The sequence below is a fragment of the Embiotoca jacksoni genome, unplaced genomic scaffold (genome assembly GCF_022577435.1).
Source record: "Embiotoca jacksoni isolate LCO1_2020_lvr unplaced genomic scaffold, fEmbJac1.0.p SCAF_6, whole genome shotgun sequence".
NCBI classification, from domain to species: Eukaryota; Metazoa; Chordata; class Actinopteri; family Embiotocidae; genus Embiotoca; species Embiotoca jacksoni.
In genome coordinates, this window is record NW_027185414.1 from 13167344 (window position 1) to 13190000 (window position 22657).

At 43.4% G+C, this 22657-nt stretch overlaps 1 protein-coding gene across 2 annotated transcripts in view; it reads left to right on the forward strand.

The window, feature by feature from the left end:
• gse1b (Gse1 coiled-coil protein b) overlaps positions 1–22657 on the forward strand; it is a 171519-nt gene that overhangs the window by 79330 nt on the left and 69532 nt on the right. Inside the window, exon 1 of one of the 2 annotated variants that reach the window (XM_069174623.1) lies at positions 20816–21529. The exons of the other annotated variant lie outside the window; for it this stretch is intronic. Within the exon in view, the coding sequence (XP_069030724.1) occupies positions 21493–21529 (37 nt within the window). The 5' untranslated portion in view covers positions 20816–21492. Of the gene's footprint in view, positions 1–20815; positions 21530–22657 lie in introns of those variants that run through there. 2 annotated transcript variants of the gene reach the window in all.

Genomic DNA, 22657 nt, shown 5'->3' on the forward strand with positions numbered 1-22657 from the left:
CTCAGCTGGTAAACTGTTTGATGTGTTTTAAGGGAGTATATAACATTCAGATGCACCAGGACAATCCCTAAAAATAACTCTGCATCACTGTTCAATTGAGCTGTTTTTTGTGTGTGAAAAATTGAAATGTCTTATGGAGACTTAATTTTAATTCTGCTGTCTTGCAACACAAATCATGCTGAATACCTTTGTATTCATGTGTATACTGTATGAATGACTTCTCTTTGTCTTCCTTCCATGTATTATGTTATTTTAAGCATCTATTATGGTATTTATTTGCATGTGTATGTGAATGTGGGATACACTTCTTGAATTGCGTCTTAAGACACGATGGGTTTTTTTTTGGCCTGTCCTCGACTCTTCAAGTGGTTTGTTTATGGTTAGAAGTGAAGATTAGAAAAGGGTTTAGCATGCAGTGGTGAAATGTCCTCACAAGTACATTAAGACAAGCATGTGTGTATGCCTGTTATCTTCATGTGTGCACTGGTGCTCTACATTGAGGGAGTGCGCCTGTTAACTGTGTGCCAACTGGCGCGGAGCCCTTGGCAGTGGGCTGGCATTCGCGTGCCCGCTCTGCTCCTACCACCTGTCTGGTCCCTGGAAGAGTCACCGGGCTCCTGTAGGGAGGGCCTCCTCTGTGGACGGGGGTGCGTTGTGTGCATTTGTATCTTGTGTACTGTGTGTGTACGAGATGCGAGGTTGGGGGGCAGTTGCAGCCTGGGAGGAGGTGAGGCCAGGGGGAGTAGGGAGCACGTTGGTCTCCTGGACCAACAGATCTCTCTCCACACAGGAAGTGCTTGTGCTGCCGCAAAGAGTCAGACTGGGCCAGTCATGGCCTAGTCTGGGTGCTGCTACCTCCAAGAGCCAGGGAAAATCTGCCTGTCCCTCCCTCAGTCCATCTGTCTGTCTGCCTGTCCATCTGCATCCTGAATTAGTGTCTCTGTCCTTTTGACTGTGTTTGCCTCCATGAGCCCGAAAGATGCCAGGATGAGAGGGAGAGGGAGACACACTGCTCCTCTCTTTTCTTTTCAGCTAATCTGTTATTCAAATATGTGGCACATTAGTTAGCTAACCCAGTGCCTCCTAATTTCTCTTGCTGTGTTTGCAAAAGTGTTACTCCAGAGATCAGGAGGAGACTTAAAGATAGCAGAGGAAGAGAGCAGATAAAGGCAAGGCACAGAGTGTTTCATTGCTGCTGTGTGTGGGTGTAGTGGGTTTTCAGAAAACCCTTGTACTACCTTTCAGCGAGGGATTGTGTGAACATACACTTGCTAAATAATTTAGCCACTGCAAAGAGTGGTTCTGATTAAATAATGAAGGAGCTTGGCACTGATGATCACGATCATGTGTGTGTGTGTGTGTGTGTGTGTGTGTGTGTGTGTGTGTGTGTGTGTGTGTGTGTGTGTGAGAGTGCGTGCCAGTGTGTGTCACTGTGTATGTTTGTGCACAGCGGACAGGTTTTTATCCGTGCACATGCTTTCTTGCTCTTAGATGACACCCCAGCCCATTAGAACCACAATCAGGGTTGAGCTCACACATCCTCGTGGCAAAATAAGTGCTAAAAATCATCTCAGAGCTCAGTGTGATAATCTACAGCTGCAAAGAACTCCTTTGTGTCCATACACATTCGCTGGGAGCATCAAGATGTAATCAACATGAACAATCAGAGGAGGGAGAAACACCTCCTTATTCTGAAGTATTTATCATCTCTGGCTCCAAAATAAAAATGGGATTCAACAAAAAAAAAAGACTTGTTGACAGCCCAGATTGATGCACCTCATGCAACATGCAAGTTTGGCCTTGTGCTTTGCTGTCAAGTTTGAAATTTCTCAGCCTCGATGCCATTTTTGTATAACTGCTCCTGTAGTTCTACAAAACACTAATCATCACAAACTGCACAAAAAGGAGTATTTTCCACAGGTTGTTGTAACCTCCGACTTCGTCTCCATTCAGAGTGCCATTGGCAGGCTCAAACTTTGCTCATGTTGCTCATGGTTCAGGTGCAGGTCAGCGTTTCCATGCCAGCCGGGTGAAGGGTCAGATGCTATTAAAGCCTGTTTCTATCGGGGGGGGGGGGTTGTAAATAGTAATGAATGGCTTTAGACCACATGTCTAGTGGCTTTATAGGCTGCAGCTCGACATTTGAACTCTACTGACCTGTATGGTCCAGGCGGGAGGCCACAGACAGTCACCAGAGCAAGACCTCTGACCCTCAGACCAGCAAGGGGCAAAGGTCAAAGGTAATGCTTATTGGATGATGCCGTGTGGTCATGCTGGTGCACTCGTCTTTTGAACAATGTAACATTGCCCTTCATTTTGAATGAGGAGGTTAGCCAGTCAAACCCAGGTAGTTCTTCACCAATGGAAACTGAATGTCTGCTGTTTTGGCCTCTAAATCATTATTCATATTTTCTTATGTATCACAGCTGCATAGTAGAAAAAAAAAACTTTAGATATTTGTTAGAGCTGAATACTGCAGTTCTTTGTACATTCTACAAAAGAATGAGGATCTAAAATGTATTGGTCTTTTTATTCCTTAGACAGATCAATTAAGAAATGCTGTGCCATTTGCACCAATCCTGATCCGGCAGATTGTATTGAGCCTGTCTTATTTTTTTCGTTTCACACAGTGTCTTATTCCATTTCCCATCTGTTTATTTATGCTAATGACCTCAGTTAACTCTCACTTTCTTGTATTTGATCTCAAATCAGCACACACAGGTACAAAAATGCAGGTTCCTTTGTTACATCACATAACTCTTAAAACAAAACATAAACACATGATGCATGAAAAATCCCTGCTGGTACTTGGACTTTGTGCATATGCATGTGTGTCTGTGTCGTGTGTACGTGCGGATATCAGTTAGGAGGGCTAGGAGTGCGTAACGCAGTGAAGTTGTTTTTCCTATAATGCAGGCTATCCTTCATGTCTTATCTGAGGCTGCTAATGTCTGGGGCCAGTGGAGGCAGGAGTTTGCGATTCATGGCCTAGACCTTGGTTTTGTGAGAGCAAACATCAATAACCTTCCCGTGCTCGATTCTCCCTTGCAGCACCACCAGCATCCATATGGCTCCTTGCTCTTGTGTGTGTGTGTGTGTGTGTGTGTGTGTGTGTGTGTGTGTGTGTGTGTGCGTGCGTGCCTGTGTGAAAGAGAGAGAGAGAGAGAGAGAGAGAGAGAGAGAGAGAGAGAGAGAGAGAGAGAAATTGTACCAAGATCAAAGGATCACATAAGCTAGGGGACAGCGATTAAGTAAGGACGAGAGGGGCTGAAAAAAAATAAACGGCACACAGGAATGATCTCTAACCCTGACCTGCTCTGACTCATCAGCTTTGCATTGATGTGACATTAATTAACACTATCCGGATCTTGATCTTGAATACAAAAAAAAAAAAAAAAAAAAAGATGCAAAATAATGGCAAGACAGAACACGAATCTGTCTTGTGTATCATGCTATTAAATGATCTTATGACTCATCTTAGTTTAATGGAGTTCTAAAAACGCTTTCAAAGACGAGACGGGGACATCAATGATAAAGAGTAAGACTTGTCTTCAGTTCAAGATGTGTGACAACGTCTACAATGAAATAAAATTGATTGAAAACAAAAAAGCTAACCTGAGCAAGAGTCTACCTCCCAAACTCCACAACTCAACTTTTCTTGCAACTGTTTTCCTGTGATCACAGTAAATTTTGTTCATGCTAATGATTTTATTTGAAGCACTTGGAGAAAGATGTTCACAGCATGGACGGTTTTCTTATTTTATCAATATTAATACACCAATTGACCAAGTAATGCAGTGGCTTAAATGACTATTATAGAAATAACAAACGCATCAAAAATCAGATTAATTATTTATGTATATCAATTTGAGAAATATAGCTTGCTCTATATATGTGGTTGTACGGTGGTTGCATACAAACACACACACACACACACACACACACACACACACACACACACACATACACACACACACACACACACACACACACACACACACACACAAAGGCACAGCAGTGTTAAGGCTCAGGTGGTGTGGCGGTATTCTACAAAAATAATTTGTCATGGCGAGTTGTTCATTATTCTCTGTGTCTGGATCGACCACTCAAATATGTGCACATTTACTGTAGAGGAATAACAGACACGACACCTTGTAATTTGTGCATGTGTACGTCCAGGAACAGTACAACACGGAGAGAAAGGAGGAAGAGTTTTAGAGCGACACCTGGTAAATATAGAGTGCCTCGGTCTGGCTTTGATTGGAAAGGAAAATAACAAAGGAGAGAAGAAGATAGAGTTAGGGTGCAGAAAATATAGGGGATTAGACAGAAGTGAAAAATCAACCAGGGAGGGGAGACTTGGGATCTGTAGCTAATGGTTGTTTATAAAGACTTTTCTTTGTCAGCTTGGTTTCTCTGTCGTCTGTAATCTGACTGGCATTGAGTAGATTTGTTGTTACATGTGTTTTCCTGCTGGGCATTTTTTTTTTATTCACTTTGTCCCTCACACTCTCTCTGCTTCTTTCTGCAATTTGCCATCATCAAATTAGAGCTCGCTCTCATCCACTTTTGACTGGATGAACCCAGCGATCGTTAACTTGCACTTTGTGAGCCAGTGTGGTGGCAGAAACAGAGCACACCTCTGCTTAGATTAGAATATCCAAATTCATCTATTGATAATTTTTTTTTTTTTTTTTTTTTTGGGTCTGTTTTTTTATGCAAATATAGATATCAGTATCTTTCATGTGCTGCTAATAAATTCTCTATCATATAGCAGCAACAGTGTGCTATTGACAAGCTTACCACAGGGGATGACAAGCCACTGCCACAAAGATTTTGTCTTTTTTTCGTGAGGTGACGCCCTCCTTGTTTTACACTTCAATGCATGTGTATTTAACGTTAAATAAATTGACCAGTTTGGGAGCATTTTGGCTTTTACTGAATGAAAAGGGAGAGCCTGCCAAGAAATCTACACACTCGTTGGGTGGCACGACTACCAGGGTAGATTTCTTTTGTTTTCTAAACTTGCAGTAAGTTCATGTACATTTGTGCAACAGTCACACCATCAGAGAGAGTTTTTATGATTGTTGGGAATATTGTTAACACTCTCTGAGCATGCTGTTTTTCCTGCCGCACAAGAAGGAAGTACAAGTCTGAATCTTTTAAACTTTATCGTTTATGCTAAAGGAAGAAATATTTTGTTTTTGTTTGTTTTCCACCACATCCAGCCCAGATGTGATCATAAAAGATTTTGCCTTAACAGTTTGCATTAATCATTTTCATTTGTTAATCTGCACGAGCTGCTTTTCAATGAATAGGAGTGGCACCGTTGACACGTGCACATTGCAGCACTTCCATTCATCAGGCACAGTCTGACAACGAATCAGATGAAGATTTCAATAGATTCATGTTGCACACTGTCACACAATCATTGTTGTCACAAAGTCTAATGGTGCCTTTATACACTCAGTCACTGATTCAGTCACTTTGAGCTTGCTCACCTGCTTCTAGTGGCTGGTGGGCAGGGGGTCATTTTCTTCAAGACATACAGAACCTCATGTCCTCCTTGCATTAACACTACATTTAATTTGAAAAATATGCACAATTTTTATATAAATGTTTTATATATTTATAACAGTAATATAAATAATAATAATAATTATGATAAAAAATTATGTGCTGCCAGCAATAAACACGGTTTATCACATAAATCAATTTCTCTGTCTATTCCTTTCACCCTCTTCTTACAATGCTCTCTGTACGTAGTTATACGTGTGCAAGAGACAAAGAGAAGGGGTTGTCTCAGCTGAGCAGTACTCAACCCTCTGCCCCATTAATTAGCTCAGTTAATTCTGTTGACAATACAGCAGGAGAAGTGAAGCATGTAAAGTCAGTGAGCGATAAAGAGAGAGAATGGGAGAAGCATTAAAGAGGGCGAGACCAAGAGAAAAACATGTGGACATGTCTACGTGCACATTAGTCTGTGTAAAACTTTTCAGACACACTCTTTTTTTATGTCTCTGGGACATAACCCAACAGATACCTTCTGATTAGACAGTTGAGTGCAGGAAATTTAGAGTGGAGGGTTGTGTTTCTTCACTGTCTTTCTGTCTTTTCCTCATCCCTTATCAACTCATTTCGCTCTCTTTCCCAATACCATCTGTATATCGTCATTATTCACTCTCCTGTCTGTAATTGTGCCACGTACTTATGAGAGACATAGGCAAAAGAAAAACAGGAGAGGCAGACACTAAGACCACATGGTGATAACAGATTCTTATTGTTCTGTAGACCAGACTTAAGTATCAGGGACTGGTTGGTGTAAAATGTAACACTCTGAAAATGAAGATTATTTTCATCTTCAGATAGAAATTACTGGAGGTTTTTGCGAGTTTTTCTCATTTTAAAAGTTGCATTTCAGTTAAGTGACACAATTTCTAAGCTTTTAAAGTTTGTTATGCCAGCTGAGGGAAATGAACATACATCATTAATATAGATGTCATTTCTAAGAATTTACTTGTGTTTTAATATTTTCTGAAAGACTGAGAACCATAATCACAAAATTTAACATGACATTATTGATGTCAAAGTATATATGGTGACAAATGTCTTGCTGGACATATGTACATGTGTAACTTTGTTTTAGTGTTGGTCTTTTTTGGCCTCGTATCACCCCTGCTCCCTCTCTACACTACCTGCCATTATGTGTAGCTAAGGTGTCTCTAATGGCCCGTGGCCCTACTTTCCTCCACTTCTCCCCTTTCATTTTCTCATAACAAGCCCCCTGCCCTCTCTCGCTGGAGCTCAGACAAGATTATCCCACCGTTATTCCACCTTCCACTCCATCCCACACTTCCTGGCTCAGGCATGACCCTGCAGCAGCAGGAAATGGGCATTTGCAACAGTCAATTCTCTCTCTTGCTCCATGCCTCTCTCGCACAATATGTCTCTTGCCCCTCCCTTCAAGCGCACACACTTGGAACAGGTCACAGATCATTTCAAGCACCTTGAGTGTGGTGAGGCAATTACTCTCCCTTCTGGTCACCTCCAGCCCCCCCTGCCACCGCTCCCCGCTCGACTTTGAGTGGGCCCTCTTCTATTATCGCCATTCCTCACACAGTCGGAGTCACCACTCTGCAAGTAGTGTCAGCTCACGACTCACAGCTCTGCTAGTGCTGGTGTGCAAGAGTCAGCCTATCAGCCTAGAAATCATCTTTCTGCTGCTGGTCTGCAGTGGCACTATCAGCACATCAAGGTGCCACGGTGTAAGTTATCTGTTGCAGCAGGGGAGACGGGAAGATGGAGACCAAGACCAGAGGACGTATTGCCTAAGTGTATGCTCATCTCAGACGGGCTCGTTGTATGAGTGATGCCATCCGTCATCCGTCTCCACACTCTGTTTGTTTCCCCTTCATAACAGTCCCTCTCTGCTCTGCTCCTCATCATAAGTCTGACACAAACAGACAGCAACGCATGTGTGTGTGTGTGTGTGTGTGTGTGTGTGTGTGTGTGTGTGTGTGTGTGTGTGTGTGTGTGTCTGATTGTGTGTGTGTGTGTGTGTCTGTGTCTGATTTACGACATGTATGGCCTTAAGCAAGAGCTCGTAATAAATTCAGTGACATCATGGCAAGAGGGGAAATCGAAGTGTTGCAGCGCTTACTCATACCCCTTATCCTACTATTCTGTACGGTAGTTATAATCCCACTCACCACACACACACACACACACACACACACACACACACACACACACACACACACACACACACACTATTCTGCAGGTCTAATTAAGGGTGTGATCATTAATGAATGCTGTAAATCCTGCCGCACTGCTCCTTGCTATAAGTGCCTGTTTCCCTTTGACAGATTCCATCGGTTTATTTACTGACAAGGACAGGAAATCAGTCGTACCCTTGTACACGTACACACGAGTATATCTTTTACTTCATCCATGCAAACAAATATCATCTAAATCACCCAGCTTCCCCTCACTATGGGATCATGTTGGAGATGGTAATGCTGTTGGGACAGCAGAAACAGACACACAGATCTCAGATCAGGTCTCACAATACAGATTGATCTTGCCAATGCATTCAGAAAGATTAAGGAAGATCATTTTGCAATAACAATGTCCTGAAACAGAAGAGTCTCTGTTTCATGATATTCTCTCTCCGTAAAAGAAAGGGGAACAAATAATCTTTGGAAAACTCCGATCATCATCTGCAACCAATAGGAGAGGTTCCCGCTAGGAGACACAAGCTGTTTCCATCCAACTGTCGAGAAAGATTTACACACACTTTGGAGATGCTGCCAAAAAAGTAAAATAGAGGCATTTCCGTCTTGTGGGTTGAAGTGTTAATCAGTTCCTGGAAGAGAATATAGTGAGCACTGATTGATATTGGACAACTTGTTATTTTACTAATGTTAAGTGATGTGAACACATGTTAATCCAGAGAAAACAAAGTGCATTCAAAAAAATTTGGGACATTTGCAATTTTTCCCGATCATTCACATATTCTTAACTAAATTGTTAAATTATATTTTTAAAAAGTAATTACCGTCTTAAATAGAATAATAGTGGAAAGTGAAAATAATTGGTTGTTGCAGCTCCGGTGCAACTTGGTCGTACTGGACAGCAATGGAGTGAACAAGGCCCCCTGCTGTGTAGTTGAAGTAATAAGCTACAAAGTCTACTTCACTGTTCATTCCATGTCCATTTCTAGACTTTTGTAATTACAAATGAGTAGAGTATTGGCTCTTAAAATAATAACAGTGAACACTGACAGAGGTGGACTCGGGGAAACAGCCCATGTCCCCTCTGTTAACAAAAAAGAAGCTTCTCCCCTTCCTCAACATTGCACAAGGTCTGTTCCCACGGTGACCAAGCTCAGCAGCACCATGGTTACAGCAGAACCCTTTGAAGCCATCTCAACTCCCCTTCGATGTCCCTTGAGCCCTTGCTCCCCACCTCTCGCCCAGTCTTTTAGTAAAGGAGAGTTGTTTTGACCCCAGTCGTAAATGATCGTGACACGTTAACAAGCAGCACAACCAAGACATTCACCCACGTTCACTGGGTAAAAACAGTTCAACTTTATTTAATTTAATTTCACACACACACACACACACACACACACACACACACACACACACACACACACACACACACACACACACATATCACAAAAGCACGCACTGGTGTTCATGCCGCAGCCGAGCATAGTGTGTGTCGCATGGGGTCAGTTTAGGCCGTTAAAAGATCAAAGAACCATGTTGAGTCCAGTTTGGACTTTTTTTGTTCATTGAGTCTGCTCAAGAGGTTTACCGAGGTTTATCTCTTTTCTCTGTCATACATAAATGATCCACACAGAGCATTTCTCCACAGTGAGCGCAGAGATTTATACGGCTGCTGGACAGATTAATCTGTGGAGAAAGACGGAGAGGAAAGAGAGAGCAGGCATTCTTGGAAGGCCTTTCCTCTTCGTGCTGGTGGAGAACCAAACAGCTCTGTGCTCCGCAGGATGAATAGCTGTGATGTCAGGTGATTGCCTCTCTCCCTTTTTTAGCCGGATGCCTTTTTTTTTTTTTTTTTTTTTTTTTTTTTTTACTCCTGTGATTTTCAACCGAGAAAATATCCTTAAATACCCATAACTGTGACAATTGTTGTGTTCAAAAACAAAAACAAAACTCGTCTCAGATCTTGTTTGTGTGCCTGTGTGTGCTCATCTGAGGAATCTCTATGTGTCTGCATATTTTGGGGCAACATTTGCAGCTCAGCGCATCTCTTATATGAAAACAAAGCCATGACAAAATGACACTGGAACGGGAAGGGGAGGAAAGGAAAGGAAAGGAAAGAAGGAGGAATTAGGTGAGGTAAAGAAGTGGTCACATTAAAACTGTGATATGATGGGGGGGATTTTAGACCTTTTTTTTTTTTTTCTTAGATGGAGCAAATAACTGGAGGGATAAGGTGTGGAGGGGGAGGAGAGGAGGAGAAAAGTCTCAGCATAACATTAAAATGAGATGTATGTTTGGTAATTACTTTTTGCTGGATTTAGATTTGAATATGTGATGTCTGTCCCGGCTACTTTATCAAACTGGCTTTTCCTTACTTTCCATTATCAATCCCACCTTAACCTCCTCACCACTCTGACTCACCCATGTTTTCAACTACATTTCCTTATTCCAAACATTGAAGCATCAAACAGCGGTGCTACTATCTCAACAGCTTTAACGCTAACAACACCAGCATGAGACAGTAATTTGCTTTTATCTTTGCAGCAGCAGAAAAGACAGAGTGAGAGCAAAACATAACCACAGAGAGAGAGAGTGAGACTTAAGGGACATAAGGGGATGATGCATTTAAAATCTAAAAACGTATAACTCCACCCAAACAACCCTGTGTGTGTGTGTGTGTGTGTGTGTGTGTGTGTGTGTGTGTGTGTGTGTGTGTGTGTGTGTGTGTGTGTTTTTGAAGGTGTGTACATGTTTGCGTAAATGCGTGTGCAAGTGTGTGTGTGTTTGAATGTATAAAAAAGCATCCTTTTGCTTTGGCAGAGGATCACAGAGTGTTAATTCAGTTGTTATCCATGTTTGAAAATGGAGTTGGCTGCAGTGTTTGCATGAGCTGTGGTTGCTTGTGTGTGTGTGTGTGTGTGTGTGTGTGTGTGTGTGTGTGTGTGTGTCTGTCTGTCTGTCTGTCTGTCTGTCTGTCTGTGTGTGTGTGTGTGTGTGTGTGTGTGTGTGTGTGTGCGCGCGCGCGCGTGCGCGTGCGTGCGCTTGTGTGTATATATGTGCACGGGGTTTGGCACCAGACTGAAGAGTTGCTGTGGGTCCACACTGGAGTAGTTGGGGCTGGAACGTGATTGGTGGGGACAGCAGGCCAAAGGCCGCCCAGGCTACCGACTGCCACTTGGTAGCGTGCCCCATCTAAACACAGGCCAAATCTGTGGAGATTCACCCCTATTTCTCTCTTCCTGTGCTGCTGCTGCTGTTGTCATATCTCGCACAGTTTGGCAGATCTTGTTTGCATGTTTCATAGCAAGAAAAAAGTCTTCCTATATGTGACTCTTCATACAGTTTTTTTTTTTCTCTCAAGCGCTTGTGTATGATTATATTCTTCGTTGTAATTATAATCAAACATTATCAGAGGCAGTGCTTTGGCTCTCATCAAGGAGGGGCCTACCACTTAAGTGCTGTAATGTAAATGTACTACCACACACAAGCAGTTAGAAGCTATTTGATTCTCCTCTTAATTAGATGTTTACTTTTTACCTTGAAGTGCCCTCGCAAACTAGCGGCCTGTTATTTGTGTTCATTATCCAGCAAGGGGGCGTCAGCAGCGTCATCTCGTCACAAGGGAGAGACAACGAAATCTGTGTGTTATTGAGCTTTGAAAAGAAGGAGGGAGAGGCAGAAGTAAGAAGAGGAGTGGAAACAAAGAGGAACAGCTAGAGAAGGAAAAAAAAAAAAAGGAGAGGGAGAGATGATTAATCCAATCAAGCCTCTTAGTGTTTCATCAGTAGTCATTGTTCTAAGATGGCTGCCTCTCCCCAGCTCAGGCTGTGGGCTGTGGCTAGGCTAACACACGAGCTAATCCCAGAATAATACCGAGATGAGGGCAACGCCGAGGACGGGGACTGTGGCAGCAGATTAGTACAAGCAAAGGATTCACTCACACAAACACACGCACACACACACTGGGCAGGGGATAGAGAGACAGTCACAGATTGAGTGAGGTGCATATTGGATTGTACGGCTTATAGTTTTATCCCGTGTGAATGTGCGCTGCTGGTACTGTTGTAGAGTGTGGTAGAGCTGAACTGAGCTGCTGAGGATTCACAGCTGTGTGAAGCTGAAGAGGTCATTCGTTAATATTTGTGTTGTTTGACAAATGAGTGAGAGTTTGATACTTAATACAGGAGCTGCTCTTTATCATCAAAATAGGGGCTCATTGTACAAAGGTAGTTTATAAGGTGTGTTATCTCCAGCTGTAGCAAAATGACACAAATTTAAGGCATTTTTCCATTTACCAAATTGCTCAGGAATGGCACAGCTTGTGTATATTTAATGTATTAAGACCACAATATTCATTTTGCCTCAATTTTCTGTTCCCTTCGCTCAACATTTCCCTTTTTATTCCGCTTCCTGTGTTATCTACCTCCTTCTGTCCCCCTGTGTCGATCCCCTCCTCCCCCCCTGCAGCATTTTCTGAGATGACAGGAGGGTGTTTTTCCTTTGTTGGGGAGCTGCTGCACATTCTCTCCTCTGTTGACAGGTAAAAGACATGAAAGATACTAAAAGACTGAGCATGATGGAATCCTCTGGGGAGGAGGAGGAGGAGGGAGTGAGAGGCAGAGGGAAAAGAGGACTGATAGCAGAGTGGGAGGGGGGGAGCAAAAGAAGTGTTGAAGCTTGGCTAAAGGTAAAGTATTTAGTGAGAGAAAAGGAAGGATTGATTCAAAGGAGGGAGGAGGCAAAGGGGAGGAGGGTTTGACAGTCTGTGACCTCCTGTAAGTCTCTTCGACTGTGTGCTGATGCGTGAAACCTGAGCACACGCAGTATTAGCACGCCTCACTTACTGAGCACAGCAGAGGCCTGACACAGGACAAGGCAGCCTCCTTACACACACACACACACACACACACACACACACACACACACACACACACACACACACACACACACACACACACACACACACACACACACACACAGCTTTCCAACATACAAACATTACAGGCACACACATTGGCACATCTAATGATGCACTTACCCGACACTCACAATACTCACGCACACAAAGCTGCAACCTTGTTGTAAGATAGTTTGTTAAATCCAGAAGCACAATGGTGAGTGGAGAAGGTCAGTTCAGGCCTTCCAACAGGCCCGAGGTGCTGGTGCTGGTGCTCCGCTGTCCCTTCAGCTGCTCTCTGCTGCCTGCGTATACACGTATACACCGTACAACTTGTGTGTTCGCCTGGCACCCAGCCAGGCCCGTGTTTGTTGTCTCATACAGTTGTGTGATTCACAACACGCCTAAGGCAGGTCAAGCCATAATCCAGTTTTCTCTCTCTTTCACTCTCTGTCTCTCTCGCTCTCCTTTCCTCCTCCCTGTGTGTGTAAGTTAATGGGTTAACCATCTCTGTCCAATAAGCAGGGATAATTGAGACAAACAAGCCAATGAGGAAATGTCACAGGAGAGCACAAGTCAAGCGAAAAACACACTGCCAACAGCTCTTTGTGTGTTCGTAGCGTGTGCATGCAGTCTTGTGTCTATGCACACATGAAATGAAATATTAAATCAACTATATTGAACTGTGTATGTATGCTTTTCTTATTTATTCACAAGTACATAATCATGTATATGTGTCTACTTGTGTGTGTCTGCCTGCGTCGCCTGTTGTCAGCTTCTTTTCGGCGTGTCGCTGTGAAGCAGGAATCTACTGCTGCGTCTGCTCTCTAGGTATCCTCAGCTGTGTTTGCATACTATACACCTGCCCCTGGGCGATTGCACATGCACACACCCACACACCCCCTGTGCGCACACACACACACACACACACACACACACACACACACACACACACACATTAGACAGAAGAACCACAGCGCACATGTGCACACTTATTTGTTAATCAAATGAGCAGCGCTTTTAAAGAGTCCATCCTCCCTTCTTCTCTGGTTCACTACTTTGTCTCTGGTTCTCTGCTCTTCTGTCTAATAACAACGGGACTTGCTGAGAGGCAGCAGATCTGATGTGTTTGATATGGAGACAGATGAAGAGTTGGAGGATGCAGGTAAGAGAGTTGAATGACTATAAAAAAGCCTCATCAGAGCAGAGACATGTGGCGCGATGCATTCCCTTGGCTGAGAACAGGGACGCTTCTGTTGTCTGTGCCAGAAAGCAGGTGTGCCACAAGGCATTGAGGGAGGGATATGGTAAGATGGCACATCATTTTGTCAGCTCTGGCCAGCTCCCCCCCCCCCCACCCCACCACCTCTTAGCTCCCTTGACTTCATATGTCTGTGTGAGAGTGTGTATGAGTGTAGTCAGCAGTCATTCAAAAGGGAAGTCCTTTAAATCAAGAGTGACGTATTCTGGTGAGCATCAGCCTGAGGGGTGCAGGATTGATTTAAGAATATCAAAATGTGACTCTTAAAGCACAAAGTGCAGAGAGTTCCCCGAAGATATCAAGAAATTCTGGAGAACGTAGCGCTACCCATTCTGTACAAATCATCCATTTTAATCAGTAACTTAAACTAGAATCGAGTATGTGTTAAAATGTTCTTTTTTTTTCTCGAATTGAAAAATAAATCTGCTGTTTGACTGAGATCATTTTGTTTGCTTTCGGTTTGCATCACTGCAGTTCCTCAATAAGGTGCCATTTTTTAGTGTAGAGTGTGAATTAATTTTACACAGATGCACACTAGTTAAAACAATGTCTATGTGCAGAATTTTAAACATCGGTTCTTGTCAGCTCAGGTGGAGCATGACACCAGTGTTCATTTGATTGCTGTCAAAACAGCAACAAGGCATTCATACACACACAAAAACTGACGATGGTATGCAAAAGTTTCTCTTTTCTGTAAAAACAATGGAACCATTGTGTGAACGAACCCTATGTGAACAGTTACTTTGCTTATATCGGTACAGTCACAGTAGCTCACATTTATCTGGGACAGCATCTGTAGCCCTGTAGCTAACTTCAGTGTAAATCCAAATCCTTCTGAGCAGAAATTGAACCAACATGTGCTGTCTGTAGCCAGTTAGTTATTGTTGCCTTTGGCTCAGGGCTTTAGTATTATCCTATACTTTGAGAAGAACTTCTGCAGACCTCTGTTGTACTGCTGGAAGTGTTCAGTTACTCATGGTGCAATCTGCTCTGTTTTTCCAAAATAAATTGTCAAGATAGACTCTTTCTTGCAGTTTTGCCAGCAGGGTCTCCAGTTTATTTATCTGTTAACTCGAGACGTAAGTGTTTATCTTCACTGTCTGTTTTTATAAACTGAGTTAAGCAGGATTAGCAACCCCTAAAACCTCATCAACTGCCGGATGGTGGCCTGTGACTGCAACACATAGCTTCTTTCTTTTTAAGCACAGTACTTTTTCCTCTTTCTCATTTTGGTTTGTATTTTCTTTGTATGTCAGGTTACTTCTGCCAGCAGTGCATGATCATTGCGAAAACATGAATGTTTTTCGGTATTTTTTGTTTTTGACTGTTTTTTTCCTTGTCAATAAGATGTACTCAGTTTTAGCATCGTGAACTGGTGTTCATCAGCTGTCTGTTGCTGGACAGTTCTTGTTTGATTTCAAGGTCAAGTAGGTCGAGCTAAAAGCAAAAGACAGACACATTATGCATGTGCACTTACACACCTTTGCTGTCACACAAGGTGTGATTGCACTGGGCGACAGGGCCAGTGTCAGAGATGAGGGTGTGTGAAGTGTTGAGGAGTATCTGTGACAGGTGTGTGACATGCTTTAGATGAGTCTGTGCCACCGTGGGTTACTTTCTTGTCGCAGACACAGAGATGTGTGATTGAGCTGTAACCATATTAGGCTATCTGATGTGTGAAGTGGATTTTGAGAGCAGGTGGTTTGCATCCAGTGACTTAGCAAACATTTAGTTTTACTGTCACCTTTGCTCGGCTTCAACTTTGAAGCGCAGGGAGGTTCTTAAATGTTGATTTGAGGTAATGACCAAAAGGCTCATCCAGCAACTCTAATGGTAAACAACAGCTGTCATTCCTCAACCTTATAGTAAAGGAACACTGTACCCGTATTTTTCAAGTTTATTTTCAATATGCAGATGGATGACTCGTTAAAAAATAAAGCAACAAACACCAACAAGTCTTCAAAACAGCTCCAACACTGCTCCTTTGCAAATATTCTAAAGCTCAACTGGATATCATTCTTTAAAACGATATTTCCTCATTTTGTAATTTATGATGTTGTTGGAGAACACTGTATAACACATTACTGCACACTCTCTTATAAACGTCTAATTGGATTAGGACCTAATGAATTCAAAGGCCATAGCACATGGTTCACATCATTTTTATTGTCATCATCTATTCAGGGAACCCTCCAACCCTGCACCGAAATATCTGTGATGTTTTTCCACTCTTTCATTCTGGCTTTTCTTCAATTAATCACCTGTCTGTCTGCATACACAGCATATCTATGAGATACGTGTTATCTTTATGTTAGAGCACACAATGATTAAAGTTGTTGTTGAACAAAGTATCTGTAAATATTTCTGTGAGAGATAACAAATGTCTTCTGTGTAACACATGAATACTCACAGCTTTGTGTTTTTTTTTTCTTTTTTTCTCTTCCATGTCAACTCTCCTCCTCTTCATGGTCGCTGAACACTTCTCTGATCATGACCCGTCGCTTCGCAGGTAAGTGTTTTATCACATGCACACACATGCACATTGCTCAGTTACTGTATCTCTAATCCAAACGTGCTGTGTGATACCGTTGAAGTTCTCAGCAAGGCCACACTCCTGGATAATGTTGCTAAGAAACAGAAATGAGTGAAAGTGCACAACTGACCTTGGTTGCTGTCCTGTTGACACCGAGGTGAGGAGCTGTGATTAGACTGTAAATACGCTGAATATCACTTGGATACAAAGACTTGTTTTTCTCTCAGTTGTAAAGCAGAACGTAATACTCTGAGAATGCACTGTAGCGTCGTCATATGAGAGCTTTTTTGTTCAGTCCTGTAGAAGCAGCATGTGTGTGTGTGTGGCTATGTGCACATCCATTTGCCTGGATGCATGTGTGGTGCTCAGCTGGCCAAGCGAGAGTTGTGTAATTGCAGGGTTATTGCTGCTGAGCCTGATGGGTAATGACACATTTGCAAATTAATTCTCAGTGCTGGGCTGTGATTAGCATACGGAGAGAGAAGCATCTCACACACAAAGACCGATACACACGCGTGCACATGCTCACACACTTCACAGCCTTCTAATCACCAGTGAGAGGTCAGGTTAAATGGGTGTGTGTAATGCTGGAGTGGGTGCGAGTCTCAGCAAATAGGGGTGAGTGAAGGGTGACGAGATATTATTTCTCATCAGATTTGATATGTGCGGACACACTTAAGTCCAGCTTATTTTTCTAAAATAAAATCTCTCACACTCTCATCTGTTACTCACAGAAATGACTTCCTCTCCTTTTCTGCTTGCTGAGGCCATATTGAGTTGGTCTGTTCAGGATGTGTGCTGTAGGGCTGGGAGATGATACAAGACTATAATTCATGCAGTTGTAAATGTATATGCAGATAATGGAAAACGCCTGTATTGATACACAGATTAATTTACCACACCTATGTATTATGTTCATGTGTGTTGTCACAGGTTGTCAGTTGTAATGTTGATTTGTTGCCACATGTAAAGAAGAGCCGAGTCGTGTCTTAACTGTCAGGCGGTGCAAAGAGTAGAGAAGCACTGTTTCACAATGACACACATCTAATGCTTTTTATGTGTTACTCAGTAAAGGTTTATTTTGACATTGACAAAAATAGCTTTAACACCCAGCTCCCATTTAAAGAGTGAATTTCCTCAGTTTACATAAAGATACCCACATTTGAATTTGTGTTGTTGGGATTGAACATCCACCCTGTAGTTGTTCTTCACACAACCTATTTCTCTCTGTCTCTCTCTCTGAGAATCCCACACCTGCTCCTTTTGCAGTCAGGTCAGAGTGCAGCATATTGTAGGAGTGTACAGTATGTGTGCGTTTATCCGAGTGTCTGTGTGAGTGTATGTGGACTTCCAGAGGCTGTGTGTGGTAAGGGAAAGATTATAGTGATGTCTTATCTTTACTTTCCCTGCTGTGGAAGAAGACATACTTTCAACCCTTTCCAACACACACACCGACACACACACACCGACACACACACACACACACACACACACACACACACACACACACAGCGCGCGCGCGCGCGCGCACACAATGCTTGGAAGAGTGATTATTTCATTTGTGGTGGGTGGGGAGGGGGGGCTGTAGGGAAGACAGTTGTGTAGTGGGTTGACAGGAAGTGGTCATGGCAGGTTTGTGTGTGTGCATGTATATCTGTGTGTGAGATCAGTCATGCTTTCTCTCTCTCGCTCGGTCTTCATCCCTGTCTTTGTCAGCTGACTGTGTCTTCCTTCCCATCCCCGTTTTTCATCTTTTTTCCTTTTTTAACACCCCCTTTTCACTTGTTTTGTTCTTCCCCTCTCTTCTTCTTTGCCTCTCCCTGTTATTTTTTGATCACAGTGTTTTCAGTCTCACACGCAGACGCTTGGTCCCCAGGGAGCTTTTATACCCTTTCAGAGATTGTGCGCGTGTGTTTGTGCGTGTGCGCACGTGTGCGTTCCTTGTTTGGCAGTGCACTTGTCAAATGTGACTCGTTACACTACCTTAAATAACAGAGGACAGTAGCTATTCTCTAGCATTGTCTGTCCTTTAATGAGCAGCAAAACAGCAAAACAGGATTATTTCCCATTACCTGTCAATGTCCCCTTCCGTGACTGAACCCTGCAACGCTCATGGTTTCAATTTAAGGCAATAGCCTCTGACGTTCTTTTCTGAATAATGTCTCCCCCTCTCAATCCTGCTCACTGGTTTAAAACAACAGACATTTGATCTCTGTTTGCTCAATAAACTTGTGGTATTTCATGTCTGAGTTAGGAAAAAACCTTTTCGCAAACAAAAATTCATGTGTATGTGTCTCCAACAATCAATTTAAGTAGCGATGAACATTCAGCGGAGTGAAAAAGATCTGTACCTTCACAATCAAAAACACACAAATATAGCCTAGTCGTTACTGCAATGCAAAAACAGCACAGCAATAAGCATTTCTCAACAAAGATGCAACTTTAAAAAACTGAACTGAATTTAGTGATCTGGGATAAACTGTATTTGCAGTAATAAAAGTGTTGTAGATTCTCTTGTGATTGATTTAAATAAATACTGACACCTTTATTGAAATTTTGATGGAATTAGCTCATAATTATATGGGAACATTCACCAGTCTTGTCGTGTGTGAAAAAGGAGTGAATCTTCTTGTCCTTTTTCAGTTCTCCTTATATTCATCGTGTCCACCTTACAGAAATTGGATGTTGTATTTTTAGTAGTCTGTCTGTATGTGTCTGTCAATGTGGCATCAGACTTGGTGGTGTAGCACCTCAGGGGGACACGTCACCTCCCAACCTGTCTCACAAGGTGCGAGACACTTCAACACCTACCTCACACACGCACGCACCTGTGCAAAACAGCACAGAAGCACGCACATGCCTTTCAGCAATGATAATGTGTATTGTTTGCACACATTCAGCTGTACGCAATATAGTGTGAAGAGCGTGTAAATGTGAATACGTTGAACTGTCTCACTTATCTGTCTTTATGTTAGAGCATACACCAGCACACTATCAACACATTGAGTTTGTCTTAATTTAACATTTACTGATTTCCTGTCTTTGTATTAATAAAAAAAAAAGGGGCTTTGTTCCCGGAATACAACCCCCCCCTCTCTGCTTTCATCCTTATCTCAATCTATGGACTCCCCTCCCCTCCCACATTTGCTTTTTCCTTCTGTCTCTCCCTCTTCCTTCAATCATCAATTCCTTTTAGTGATTATTTGCCCTATTTATCTGTGAGCATGCCTTTCACACTCCCACTCATTCTTACTGTGCTTGTTGTGCTTGTGGATGTGTTTTCTTTTTCTTTTCCTCCGAGTCTTCCTGAAGGCATAGGACCCCTCAGTGTGCCTCCCTCCCCTTCCCCGCTAAACTCCTGCCAATCTCCCCTGTCTTTCTCCCCCACTGAGTTTCATAGAATGGGTTGGAGAGCAAGTCAGCCCACGGGGCAAACTGTCCTGCTAGACTATTTCCCCGTCATGTCATCTCTCCTGTTCTCTTTCTTTCTCTCTCTTGCCCCCACTCCTGCTGTTCTTGTGGTTTGGCATGGATGCTTCCCAGCAGATAGTTAACTCCTCACCCCTATGCCACCATCTCAGTCAGGTTTGTGTGCAGAGCAGGCGGCGGCATAACACAGCATGTTTGTGTGTTTATTCGTGCGTGCGCGCGCGTGTGTGTGTGTGTGTGTGTGTGTGTGTGTGTGTGTGTGTGTGTGTGTGTGTGTGTGTGTGTGTGTGTGTGTGTGTGTGTGTGTGTGTGTGTGTGACAAAAAGAGAGAAGGGGGGAAAGTCTGCTGTCAGCACAGCATGGTGAGCAGTCTGTGCACTAGACTGCACAAGCCAAGTTTCCTAGACGGACACACAAATGCACCCACACACTCACAGACTGAGATGAGGACTCTCATTTTCAAAGAAGAGAATGGAGGCGGGGGATCTTTTATATTTTCCTCTTCCAAACACGTAGCTGTTCTATTGTGAGCTGCCCTTGAAGACCCACAGCATACTCTCTGCACTCTCTATTGGTCTCTGCTTTCTTACTGTCTGATACAGTGTGAACAGATGCTCCCTTGATAGTCGTTGGCCTCTCGCTGTCACTGGGGCTGTCCAATCAGCTGTCACCCTGACTCCAAATTGAACTGTGACCACTCTCCTCCTCCGGTGAAGCATCAGCACTGGCTGGTATTTCCTCCTCATCTGTACCCTTGCCTATATGTCTTTTTGTCCTAACACCACTCCCCCCCTCACACACATGCACACACACTCAGACACACACACACACACACACACACACCCTTTCTCGCTATCTGGCTGTGTTGTTGCCTGGAGGGAGTTCACTCTGCCCTCCTTCTCTCCTCCTCTCCTCCACCTCCTTCTCTCTGTATCGGCAGTGGAAGAGAGAGAGAAAAAAATGGGAGGGTGAGAAAATGAGAAAGCGAGAAAGAGAGAGAGTGGCAGCAGTAGCGGAGGAAGCAGAGCTGTCTCTCCTCTGATCATCATTCTTGGATAGAGGAATAAAAGACAGTCCCAGGAATCAGTCGGTGCTCTCGTCTGCAGGATTTACCCAGCCTGGGTTTATTCTACCGCCTTCCTCTTTTTACCTCTTCTTGGCACCGGACCGCTAGCTTTTACATCTCTCTCTGGCTGTCCCAACTCTCTGGGTGTGTGTTTGTGTGTGTTCATGACTGAAAGAGCGAGAGAAAGCATGCTTCCTGCTGCTGCTTAGTAACGGACGGCAAGTGTGTGACCCTTTGCCCAGGGGATCTGGGGCAAGAGTGAGGGGGTCGAGAGCGGGGGCGTGCTCCGAGGTTGACCCTTGCACCGCTCTGTCTGTGTGTATCTGTGTGACCGTCTGAGTGTTTGTGTATGTGTGTGTGTCCTAGCTGGCTGGGCGGTCCCAGCCTCACGCTTGGTTAGCGAGGACCGGAGAGCAGGGATGACAGGCTGAGTCCCAGCCCAGCGTCACCACACACAGAGCCTCGTTTCTGGGTGGCTGCGAGGGCACAGTGCCTCTCTATCTCAGTCATCCAGGACAGGATTGCTGCTTGTACATTTGAAACAAGTTGCTTCATGACACTTAAACGGTAACCATGTTTGGACTAAAAGCACCTCTTTACTACATGCCAGGTAAGATAATGTCAATTGTGTGTAATGTGAACATCTACTCGTTTGTGTATTTTTTTTTATGGATATATGCGAGCAAATTTATTTTGTAAATGCACGGCAGGATGGGCAGTGTGTATGTTTGTGTGCGTGTGTCCTTCTGCGTGTGTTGTTGTGTTCTGAGAAAGTGCACAGGAGGTTTGAGGTTAGCTCTGGAGTGGATCTAAGGAGACACTTGTCTTTGTGCTGCTGGTTCTGAGGTTAGAACCTGAGCTCCAAGCTCAATAATGCTTACAGCAGTTTTCACTGTGTTTTGCTAACCTCAGTCTTTTATCGGTATGGAAGTCAGCAGGTAAACAGGACACTAAGTGGATGCGTGTGTTTTATTCAACACAACCACACAGAGAGTAAAGGAGCGAAGCAAATGTATGTTTTTTTTTTTTTGTTTTTTTTAGCGAGTCTTTGTGTCTATGCCAGTGACTGTGCATGCATGCACACGTGCATTTTTGCGGTTTTGTGTGTGTGTGTGTGTGTGTGTGTGTGTGTGTGTGTGTGTGTGTGTGTGTGTGTGTGTGTGTGTGTGTGTGTGTGTGTGTGTGAAAAAAAGTGAGTACTAGGGCGGTGTGAGGTTACCGCCGGTCGGCGCTTAAGTGCGTCTCACGGCTCACTGGGCACTGATTGTGGAGAGGACAGCCAAAAGAGGGAGAGAGAATGACAGACCGAGGGAGAAAAGGAGAGCGAAAGAGAAGAAAACTGAAGGGCAATATTTTTCTCGCTATTTACTTTGCTATCGGGCTCATACTGCCACATGGATTGTATTCATGTATATGTATTCATATGTAACTTTGTCCTTGAATGTTTTTCCTGCTCCTTGAATGTTTAACATCATATACTTGCACACATCTGAAGTAAACAAAAATACATGCACAGTGCAGTGAACACTATATTCTTTTCTGAACCCTGATCTCAGAGATACATATTGCAGTCTACATATTTTTCTCAATGAAATGACACTGTAATTCAGTTGCTGTTTAATTTTTGTAACCTAAATCTGTACAAAGGTGCTCCTCATCTGGCTAATGTGTGGTGTCATCTGTGAGTGACTGTTGTCTCCCCACAGCAGAACTCGGTACACTTCACCGACACTTAGCA